This window comes from Pan paniscus, chromosome 5 (assembly GCF_029289425.2).
Source record: "Pan paniscus chromosome 5, NHGRI_mPanPan1-v2.0_pri, whole genome shotgun sequence".
In the NCBI taxonomy this organism is placed as follows: Eukaryota; Metazoa; Chordata; class Mammalia; order Primates; family Hominidae; genus Pan; species Pan paniscus.
The window spans coordinates 170,983,753-170,995,787 of record NC_073254.2 but is presented as its reverse complement, the minus strand read 5'-3'; the positions used below and the strand labels follow the sequence as shown (position 1 = coordinate 170,995,787).

General features: G+C 44.2%; 1 protein-coding gene across 8 annotated transcripts in view; it reads right to left on the bottom strand.

Moving 5' to 3' along the window:
• The window catches only part of MTHFD1L (methylenetetrahydrofolate dehydrogenase (NADP+ dependent) 1 like), a 241,744-nt gene that overhangs the window by 129,703 nt on the left and 100,006 nt on the right, over positions 1–12,035 (bottom strand). For all 8 annotated transcript variants that reach the window (XR_010112318.1, XR_010112319.1, XM_063605033.1 and 5 more), the window contains exons 19-20: positions 11,936–12,004; positions 4,907–5,018 (exon numbers count right to left, since the gene is read on the bottom strand). Coding sequence is in view for 6 of the 8 variants with exons in the window: in XM_063605033.1 (XP_063461103.1) it covers positions 4,907–5,018; positions 11,936–12,004 (181 nt within the window). In the remaining 2 variants the exon portion in view is untranslated. The remainder of the gene's footprint in view (positions 1–4,906; positions 5,019–11,935; positions 12,005–12,035) is intronic.

Here is a 12,035-nt window from a genome sequence, read left to right as displayed (position 1 = left end):
TTCCAATCTGTCACTTGTTTTTTATCCTTGTATCTTTTATCACATAGAGTTTACTTCTTTTTTTTTTTTTTTTTTTTTTTTTTTTTTGAGACGGAGTCTCGCTCTGTCGCCCAGGCTGGAGTGCAGTGGCGCGATCTCGGCTCACTGCAAGCTCCGCCTCCTGGGTTCACGCCATTCTCCTGCCTCAGCCTCCCGAGTAGCTGGGACTACAGGCGCCCGCTACCGCGCCCGGCTAATTTTTTGTATTTTTAGTAGAGACGGGGTTTCACCGTGTTTACTTCTTAATGCAGCCCAAATTATCGATATTTTTCTCTATGGTTTGAGCTTTTCATATTTTAAGAGATCCTTCCCTATTATGAGGTCATAAAGATAGTCTACTATAAACGACAACTTTTTGAAGAACATGAATTCCTGCTCAGACTTCAGATACACCTCAGATGTGCCTACTCTATTTAACTTCTGTAGAAGGATGTTGAAATGAAGGTCTTTTTGTCTCACTTTTGTTTCGGGCCTCAAATTGGTGTCAGTTTGCTCACATGCCAAAGGATGGTGCTGGCTGACCTGGCAGGGTTTGCAAAGCAGTTTGAAATAGATTTTGTATGCCTTAGCCCATTGAGACTTCAAAAGGGTTGACGGGTTAGAACCTGGGAAAGAATTTCTTCAAAGAAAGTTATCAGTGTGCCACATCCAGCTCCCCTCCCAGCTCCCAGTGAAGAGCATGCGAAGCTGCTTCCCCCTTATTTTTATTTTTTGAGACAGAGTCTGTCTCTGTTGCCTGGGCTGGAGTGCAATGGTGTGATCTCAGCTCACTGCAACCTCTGCCTCCTGGGGTTCAAGCGATTCTCCTGCCTCAGCCTCCTGAGTAGCTGATATTACATCATGCGCCACCAAGCCCGGCTAAATTTTTTTGTATTTTTAGTAGAGACGGGGTTTCACCATGTTGGCCAGGCTGGTTTTGAACTCCTGACCTCAGGTGATCCACCCACCTTGGCGTCCCCGCTTCCCCCTTAAGCCACAAGTGAGGACCAGAAGACCAGTTGGCAAGGCTCAGGGCGTGTCCCCAGCCAGAGGTCAGAGGTCTGTGGTACCCGAGACCAGGTGTGGAATCAGAGGTAGGAAAGTCTAAATGAGGTACTGCTCAGGGGGCTTCTCCCAAAAGTGTGAGCATGTCTGCTGGTAGAGGCTACATGGGCACCATTTCATGCCAAAGCTTCAACCTAGGAGGGGCCAGGGCGAGCCTAAGTGCAAGACAAGGGTGGCAGAGAAGCAAGCAGCCACCTTCCCCTTCCCACTGTCAGCCAGAGGAGGCCCAGACAGGGGAGGAGAGGAGCTCAAGTCTGAGTGACATTTGGAGTTTTTGGTTTTGATATACAACTGGATATGCATTTTTAATTTTAGGGGTTATTCTTATGATTGAAAGTGACCAGAGGAATTAAAAAATATATGTGTTAGAGGGACTAGATATTAACTGAGAATGAGAGGGAACTATTATAAACCTCATCCAAGGGCAAGGAATGAACCAGCCCCACAGTGCAGGCTTGACCAAGCAATGGGCAAAGAACACTGTCTCCCGACCACACCCCGTTCCCACTGTGCAATACACTGGCTTTGCCACCAGCATTCCAACAGAGCCACAGCATGGACACACCACCTTCGGGAGAGTTCAACATTACAGGGCTAGAGTTCCGTGGTACGTATTTATGAATATAAGTCATTGCCATCACATATTTAGACATCATAGAGCACGATTTTTAGACATTAAAATATATTTGTACATCTATGTTCATAGCAGCATTATTCATAAGAGTCAAAGGTGGAAACAAGTCAAATGTCCAATGTAGGATGAGTGGATAAACAAAGTATGGTCTATCCATACGATGGAATATTATTCCGCCTTAAAAAGGAAGAGAATTCTAGCCGGGCGTGGTGGCTCACACCTGTAATCCCAGCACTTTGGGAGGCTGATATGGGTGGATCACCTGAGGTCAGGAGTTTGAGACCAGACTGACCAACATGGAGAAACCCCATCTCTACTAAAAAATACAAAAATTAGCTGGGCGTGGTGGTGCATGTTTGTAATCCCAGCTACTCGGGAGGCTGAGGTAGGAGGATCGCTTGAACCTGGGAGGCGGAGGTTGTGGTGAGCCGAGATTGTGCTATTGCACTCCAGCCTGGGCAACAAGAGCAAAACTCCATCTCACAAAAAAAAAAAAAAAAAAAAAAAAAAAAAAAAAAAAAAGGAAGAGAATTCTGACGCCTGCTGCAACATGGATGAACCTTGAGGACATTATGCTAAGTGAAATAAGTCAGTCACAGAAGGACAAATACTGCATGATTCCACTCACATGGGGTATCCAGGAGTCAACTTCATTGAGACAGAAAGTAGAAGGGCACTGCCAGGGGCTGGGGAATGAGGAATATTTAATGGGCATGGGACTTCGGTTCTGCAGCTTGGTTGCACAACAATGGGGGTGTACTTCACTAATGAACGTACACTCAAAAATGGTGAAGATGGTAACTTTCATGTTACGTGTATTTTATAACAACTATAAATAAAATCATCCAAAAAATAAAGAGATCCAAAGAAAAAAGAAAATGTAACCTTCATCAGTAGTGTATCAATAGTGGGGGTAACAATGACAGCCAGGAGTGGCCAAGAAGGATTGAGTCTTACCGTGTGTCAGGTGCCAGGACTCAACCCCATGATCTCATTGATGCCTGATTTCAAACCTACCAAGTCCTTTCGAGAGGGAAGCCCTATCCAAAGCCCTATTTTACAGGTAGGGAAACCAAGGAAGAGAAGGGTTCATGTGCCCAAGGTTATCTGTGACTTGAAAGCAGTTGAGGTAAAACCTCTGACTTAGGGCTTGCCCTTTGAACCATCTGGCAACGGACAGATTTCATCCTCATGAAAAACCCCCCCACTTACGGCATCTTAGACTAGATGAGATCATAGAAAGAATTAGCATAATTGCTGACCTGCACATAGTTCATATTTTACAAAGCAGCTTCTCACCTGATCCTATTCATTAAAATACAGAAGTATTCTTTTTATTAAATAAAAAATTGAGCCCTAGAGAAATGAAAACACACTACCAGTCAGGGCTCCAATTCCACAGTGTCTAACTCTGAGTCCATGGCTACACATCCACATCCAACTCCTCATCTGGTCCAACTTCTCATTTTTCAGATGAGAATGTCTACAGGGGACACACCCAGAGAGGCTAATGGCTTGTTCAAGGTCACACAGAGGGCTCGTTTGCTTTGCATACATCATCAGTTTATATCTTTGAAAGTATTCTGCCATGATAACATGTATTTTATAAATATGTGTTTGACAAAGTAAGAACTGGTATGGGCAGAGATCTCTGTCAGCATAAAATAGAGTGCTTCCTTCTAGAAGCTACTTTATTTGCAGAGCTGATGCATCAGAACCACCACTTCACTTAAGCACCCGACTTTCCAGTGCCCGCCCTGACCCAGCCTCCTCATCCATTAGCTCTATAATTAGGCAGCGATCAATTGAGCAAATCCACTTAGACAGCATGTCTAGCCACTCTTGCAGTGGATTTGCTACCGAAGGAGCAAAGTACATGAGAGCTGCAGAAAACAGATCATGGAGGAGTGGAGCTCCACCAAGCCTCATCTGATCCTGACTGCCAGTCCACAATGAATTTCTTAAAAGAGTCTCAATAACACTGAATGAACTTTGTGATGTCTGAGCATAAAATGCAGTGCCAAGTTCTTTTGTCCAGCACACTCTCTTCTAATAAAATAACTCTTTTGAGTTTGATCCAAAGCTGATGATAAGAGTGAAAGAAGAGATTGCTGTCTCCGATTATAGGTATACATGTGGTTAATGGGAATTGCCTGTTAGCATGGGAAATCTGCCAATGCAGTCCCTCATATGTCAGATTAAGGGACTCCTCCATGAATGCCTGTGTTTTGGTTTTGTCTTTTGTTTCCTTGCTGCCTTAGTATTGTGGGTGAGACTGGGGCTGGCACTGACTTAGTAAACTCTATGAGAGTTGCCCCTTCTTTCTAGCTGGAATATGCAAGAAAAGCCAAAGAGGAACAGGTTCTGCAAAGAACTTGACAGCAGCAAAAGGTGTGCAGTACTACCAATTAACATTTCTAAGTCTACTGGTTGGGAATCTCTCCTATATTAGCTCACAAAAAACAAGGAGAAACTGTACATGGAAATAAACCCACGACTTCAAGTTATCAGTACTACATAGTAAGGGTAGTAATGGCTGACAGTCAATGAGCACTTTCTCTTATTCAATTACCATTAGACAGTACGCTCCACAGGAGCAGGGGCTAAGGCTGGTTGTTTTAATTTTAATTTTTTCACAGAGGCAGGGTCTTCTATGCTGCCCAGGCTGGACACAAACTCCTGGGCTCGAGCAATCCTCCTGCCTCGGCTTCCTGAGTAGCGAGGCATGTGCCACTGCGCCTATCTGTATTGCTTACCACTGGATCCCTAGCTAACATGCTTTCTAAGTGGTAGGTTCTCAAAAAACATTTGCTGAATGACTAAAATATCTCATTCAGTTTTCATAACAACCCTAAAAGGTTTGATACAGTATTGTTATCACTATTTTACACACAAGAAAACCGAAGCTCAGTAGTAATTAAAATGTGTCCAATGTTACTCAGTTTGCAAGAGTCAGAGTTTATACTCAAACCCATATGTACTTGATACCAGACTCTATGATTCAAGCACAAGCATAATTTCACGAGTATAGACCAGACCTTAGGGCTTTTCCATTATTGAGACCCTCTATGAAAGAGGGCGCCTGAAAGAATATGTTTCATGTCAGGATGGATATCACTCCATTCCAGTCATCAGCTTTTAGATTTCTTCAATATTCTACAAGAACTAAATTTAAAAGAAATAACTTACCTACAAATCCTTCTTCACCAACCAGTTTCAGGGCAATTTTATCAGCCAACACTGAAGAGTTGCCGTGAGCAATGTTAGCAAAAGGGCCCGCATGCACGAACACAGGTGTCCCCTAGAGAAGTGAAAAAGCAAATCAAAATCCCAAAAGACAAACAGAAGCATGGAAACCAAGATCAATTTGGGGCAAATGGGGTAGGAAAGCTTTTATGAATACTGCATATTTAATGCATAAAATATTTCAAAGACAGTCAAAACACCCTGACTCAATCAAAGGACCAAATTCCCTCCAGATTCTAGAAAAATGTTATTCTACATTTAATGCTGAACCTGAGAGACAAAACTGTGAGAATACAGTCACTTCCTTCCAAAATATTGTTAAACCATTTTGTTAGTTGCCTCAATGACCATGAAATAAATTATTTACCTTATTTTATGTTGCCATGCACTATATTTTTTTAAAAGAATGAAATTAAACCCTGATGGTATAAAAGGTATATTTATTTTTTTAATTAAGAAATGATTCCATTCAAGAAAAGGTAACCATAAAAATCATTACAATTGGCTGGGCACAGTGACTCACGCCTGTAATCCCAGTACTTTGGGAGGCCAAGATGGGCGGATCGCCTGAGGTCAGGAGTTCAAGACTAGCCTGGCCAACAGTGAAACCCGTCTCTACTAAAAATACAAAATTTAGCAGGGTGTGGTGGTGTGCTCCTGTAAACCCAGCTCAGCTACTCGGGAGGCTGAAGCACAAGAATAGCTTGAACCTGGGAGGTGGAGGTTGCAGCGAGCTGAGATCGCACCACTGCACTCCAGTCTGGGTGACAGACCGACTCTGACTCAAAAATGAAAAAAATAATAAATAAAAATAAATAAATAAAACCTAGGGACACATGTTTATGAATACACAGGTGGTGTCTAACTGGAATTTTGTATTATTTGGTCAACTTCTCCATCCCCCACTGCCTCTGATAACCACTATTCTACTCTTTACTTTGCAAAAGCACTTTATATTTTTGCATAAATGTAGCTTTAGCTAGAAATCACAGAATCAGATAATGTTGAGAGCACGAAGAAGCCAACTTCTTTATCCAGAAATTTAAGGCCCAGAGAGGCTAAGGGAATTCTTCAAGGCCACGGAGGAAATTAATAATTAAGTCAAGATTAGGGCTCTGGTTTTAAAACTCCCAGTATGGAGTTGGTGAGAAAAAAATATTGGAATGTCATTGTTAGACTTCCAAACACAGGTACACACACACTTGCACACTCAAACATGGATATAGCTATAAGATACAGTACATCAAATTAAACATGTTGCTTAAAAAATTCTATGACTAACTCAAAGGCATACACACATTTATCTTGAGTTCTGGGTTTTATTTTACATGCAGAACACTCAGGAAAATAAGGCAGGAACTATCTTGCTATGAATATTCTCCATAATGGCCCTTTCAAACATTTCATAAGATTAATATTTCAAGTAATTTCAAGTAATTGTTAGCTTACCAGAGTTCTAAGCACTTAAATATGAACAGTAAAATATAAATAAATAAATGCATAAATGGAAATGTGGCTAAAATGACTGAAGAACTGAATTCCAAATTTTATTGAAGTTTAGGTAATTTAGATTGAAATGGCCACATGTCCAGTGGCCGCCATATTGGACAGTGTGCTCTCGCATGTGAAGTTTCCATCAACACCACACATGGCTAACCTGTGGGAAAATGTTAACAGCTCTCACTGTTTTCTTGTCTTAAGTCTTCCTCAGTCTGGCAATACATGAGAAGCACTTGGGATACCCAAGCCTTATCCTCAGACATTATGTTCACTGGGTCTGATGGGGAGCCCGGCATCAATCAATCAATATTCTTAAATCTTCCCAGGAGCTTCTCAAGTGCAGTCACGATTAAGAACTACTGGTCTCCTGGCAACCTGTAAGGATGTGGCCCTTGATGACCTCCTACCAGACTAACAACCAGGTGTGTTCAAGTGTGAGCGGGAAAGCATAATCTACAAACTAGTCAATGATTTTTGGATTATCTGCTGAGATAGATTCCTAGTCAATGATTAGATACATAAAACCCAGAGTGACAACATAGGATGAGGGTACAAGAGTTCACGTGTGCAAAAATTTTAAGTGAATGCAGTGTTTTATTTTGTAAAAAGGTCCATATCTTTTAAAGTAATCTTAAAACAGCCTATGCCTTAAATGAAATCGATGACACGGAACATCCTGAAGATGGTATCTTCATTTGCCAAGTGACAGATGCAGAAACAAAACCCAAGTCCATATAATCATCTGGTGGAAGTGGTTTCTCTATGGAAAGCTTTGTTTGCTTCCTACAAATGCATGCTTATTCTTTAAGGGATGTATTATAGTTACTGTGGATTTCTCTGTTTTCCGACTTACAAGAAACTTGTCTATGTACCTTCATACTTTGTTTAGGTTGAGGAGTTCTTGTGTCCTTGTAAAGTAGTCTGAAGAATTCCCCCTTCTATCCCTAGCAAGCCCAGTCCTGTATATGAACAGTTTGAGGACTCTTTTTTTTTTTTTTTTTTTGAGGCAGGGTCTCAGTCTATTTTATGTCTCAATCTGTCGCCCAGGCTGGAGTGCAGTGGCATGATCTCTGCTCACTGCAACCTCCACCTCCCCGGTTCAAGCTATTCTCCTGCCTCAGCCTCAGCAGGTCTTATTGCCCTTACTTTTATTTGCTTTTTAAGGGTTCTGAATCTCTGATTTATTAGGCAGCACAGAAATAACAGGTTTAGATTATATTTTAAAAAGTGCTCAGGCCAGGCGCGGTGGCTCACACCTATAATCCCAGTACTTTGAGAGGCAGAGGCAGACGGATCACCTGAGGTCAGGAGTTTGAGACTGGCCTGGCCAATATGGTGAAACCCTGCCTCTACTAAAAATACAAAAATTTGCTGGGCGTGGTGGCCCACGCCTGTAATCCCAGCACTTTGGGAGGCCGAGGTGGGTGGATCATGAGGTCAGGAGTTCGAGACCAGCCTGGCCAACATGGTAAAACCCTGTCTCTACTAAAAATACAAAAATTAGCCGGGCATGGTGGTGGGCGCCTGTAATCCCAGATGCTCAGGAGGCTGAGGCAGGACAATCGCTTGAAACCAGAAGGCAGAGGTTGCAGTGAGCCAAGATCACACCATTGCACTCCAGCCTGGGCAACAAGAGCAAAACTCCGTCTCAAAAAAAAAAAAGAATTATTTAAAACAAGAAAATGATTATCCTGGCTGGGCATGGTGGCTCACGCCTATAATTCCAGCACTTTGGGGGCTCAGGCGGGCAGATCACCTGAGGTCAGGAGTTTGAGACCAGCCTGGCCAACGTGGTGAAACCCCATCTCTACTTTAAAAAAAAATACAAAAATTAGCCGGGTGTGGTGGCGGGCGCCTATAATCCCAGCTACCTGGGAGGCTGAGGCAAGAGAATCGCTTGAACCTGGGAGGCAGAGGTTGCAGTGAGCCGAGATCCCACCATTGCACTCCAGGCTGGGCGACAGGGAGAGACTCCGTCTCAAAAAAACAAAACAAAACAAAACAAACAACAACAATAAAGACAATGATTATCCCTAATAATAAGTATTCATCTTTGAGGGAGAAGTGTTATGAAGGAATATCACATCACTTCGTATTTTTTCTCTTATTCAGTTATTTATTAATAAATGTGTATTTTTAGGAGAATGTAGTAAAAATAATAAACATTCACTTAATTATTCAACAAGTCTTTACTGAGCCTCTAATAGGTGTCGGGCACTTTCTAGAAGCTGGAGATACGGTGGTGAACAGGATGGAAAAGGTCCTGCTGTCATCTCGGTGGGAGGAGAAATACAGAAAACAGATAAGGAAATAGGAAGCTCTCAGCATTCTGTGCCATGTACTGCAATGACAGAAGAGGGACGGGGGCTGCACATTCCTGTGGCTTCTCTGAGCAGCTGATGCTTACATGACATGAGAACAGAGGGAGGCGAAGGAGCTGGACATGAGAATATCAGGAAGTGGCCCAGGTAGTGGTGTTAGCCGTGCAAAGGTCCCCCAGAGGATGAGAGATGAGGATAAGGGACAAGGAGCGGGAAGGGGTGAGAGCCAGATCCCCAGGGCTTTTCAGACCAGGGTGGAAACATGGGTAAATCATGGAAGAACTCTAAGTAGGAAGGCAACAGGGCTTCATTAGGTTTCAGTCTCTATGGCTGCTGAGGAGAGAGTATTTTGGAAGAAAAGAGTAGCAGCAGAGAGACTGGTTGGGAGGCTGCTGCACTCGTGCAGGTGGGGCGTGCTGGCAGCTAAAGCAGGAAGGAGGGAGGCATTGAGCATCGTGGACAGGGCAGAGTCATGTAACCAAGGACAACTCTGCAGGGATGGACACAGGAAGAGGGGAAGGAAAAACAGGCCTCTAGGATCATCCTCGGGTTTCTGCCTTGAATGACTGGGTAGCTTTCAGGGAAGCAGCGAGCTGGAAGGAAGTAGGTAGGAGGTGGGTCCTGGTTTATGTACCAGTTTGAAATGGCTTTTCCCCACCCACGTGGCTCCTGGTAACTATACCTGCAAGTCTGAAATTCCAGGTGCATGATATTCCAAACAAGAGTTTGGGAGTCATCACCTGGCTAATTCTGGAGGAGAACGGGGCAAAAAAGGTGAGGGGTCATCAGAGAAGCCAGGAAAGCAGAGGAGGAGCAGTGAGCAGGCCTGGGGAGGGGGGGACCCCAGACGCTAGAGGAACCAGGTGCTCCTGAAGGAAGACAAGGGCAGCTGTGTCAAACTCTGCTGAGCTTCTCTGAGGAGGGCACAGCAACAAAGACTTGGTGTCTCCAAGGGAAAAGTGACCTGGACAAGGGCAGTCAGGAGAGGTAGAACCCGAGGTCAGTTAACATGGAGACCCCAATGACAGACAAGAGCTGGGCAGAAGCTAGATGAGGATGCAGGGGGAGGCAGGAGGTTTTTGAAATGTTTTTGTTTGCTTTTTAAGATGGCCTACCTCTGAGGATACGTGCATGCTGGCAGAATGATCAGGGGAGAGGAAAGACGGGAAGGACAACCTGCCACAGAAGGGTGTGGTCTTGGCACCTATGCATCCTGCACCCCTCCCCCAGGGCTGCAGACACCTGTTCAAAGGTGTTCAGTCCTCCCTTCCTCAGCTCAGGGGACACCTTCAGTCTGCACCCTCACTGGGCACCTTCAGAAATGGTCCCCCCATTTTTTTCTATTCTCTTTTTTTAAAAGATAAGAGGCTCACTCTGTCGCCCAGGCTGGAGTGCAGTGGTGAAATCTCAGTTCACTGTAATCTTCGCCTCCTGTTCAAGTGATTCTCCTGCCTCAGCCTCCCAAGGAGCTGGGATTTCAGGCACGTGCCACCATGCCCAGCTAATTTATTTTGTATTTTTAGTAGACATGGGATTCACTATGTTGGCCAGGCTGGTCTCGAGGTTCCTGACCTCAAGGGATCTGCCCGCCTTGGCCTCCCAAAGTGCTGGGATTACAGGCGTGAGCCACCGTGCCTGGCCAATCCCCCCATTTCTGTCATATTGGTTCTGATATGGTTTGGCTCTGTGTACCCACCCACATCTCATGTCGAATTATAACCTTCAAAGTTGGAGGAGGGGCCTGGGGAGAGGTGACTGGATTCTGGGAGTGAATTTCCCCCTTGCTGTTCTCATGATTGTGAGTGAGTCCTCATGAGATCTAGTTGTTTAAAAGTGTGTAGCACTTCCTCCTTCGCTCTCTCTCTCCTGCTCTGCCATGTGAAGACCTGTCTGCTTCCCCTTCGCCTTCCACCATGATAAGTTTCCTGAGGCCTCCCCAGCCATGCTTCCTGTACAGCCTGCAGAACTGTGAGCCAATTAAACCAATTTTCTTCTTAAATTACCCAGTCTCAGGTAGTTCCTTACGGCAATGCGAAAACAAACTAATACAGGTTCCTAACCAGATCCTCGCTCTTGCTGTCTGAAATTGCAAAACACCTTGCTGCCCAAGGCCCCTGCACTAAAGGTAACCCTCTGTCCAAATGTTCTTCAAGACACATGCATGGCTCACCCCCTTGGTTTACTCAGCTCTGTGCTGGTACTGCTTTAACAGGCAGGCAGGCACAGACACACATACCCCACATCACTCTGGCCCTCATGACCTCTGATTTTTCTTCTCCAGACCTTACCACCAACAAACATGCTGTGTGTTTATTGACTTGCCTTTGGCAAATGCTTTCCTGGAAAGTCTTGGCATTTATTGTATTTTGCTTGGAAACAAACAAACAACAATAAAAAAGCAAACCAAAAAATCCACAACTCAATGATTATGAGAGATTAAGGGAACACAGAAAATAAATTGTAAACATGGCCATACAACCTATTGAAATGTTAGACAGACATTGACTTTCTCTCTCTTTTTTTTTTTCAGACGGAGTCTCACTCTGTCGCCCAGGCTGGAGTGCAGTGGTGCGAGCTCAGCTCACTGCAACTTCTGCCTCCCGGGTTCAAGCGATTATCCTGCCTCAGCCTCCCGAATAGCTGGGACTACAGGTGCGTGCCACAATGCCCAGCTAATTTTTTTGTATTTTTAGTAGAGATGGGGTTTCACCATATTGGTCAGGCCGGTCTTGAACTCCTAACCTCATGATCCGCCCACCTCGGCCTCCCAAAGTGCTAGGATTACAGGCATGAGCCACCGCGCCTGGCCTCAGACATTGACTTTCTAAGTTTCTACTCGGGTCAATTAAGCCAAGACATGACTTATATTAAAGAAGCTACGAATACACTTAAAATTTTTTTTTTTTTGGTTGGCCAAGAAGTTATTCTGATGCTTCTTCATAAATTACCCAGTCTCAGGTAGTTCCTTGTAGCAATGTCAAAATGGACTAACACAGGTTCCTAACCAGATCCTCACTCTTTCTGCCTGAGATTGCAAAGCACACTGCTGCCCCAGGCATGCTCTATGCCTGCCTCATATTGGCTAAAAATGTTCACATTGTGTGGCAATCCAGTTAATGCAAACAATCACTATAAGAAGAAAACCACTTACTTCCAGGGTCTGCATCAGGTTTGGTTTTATTGCATCTTTCATCAAAACTGTCAAAGCACCTGTCACCCCCTACAGGAGAGAGAAAAACATTAGATTCCTG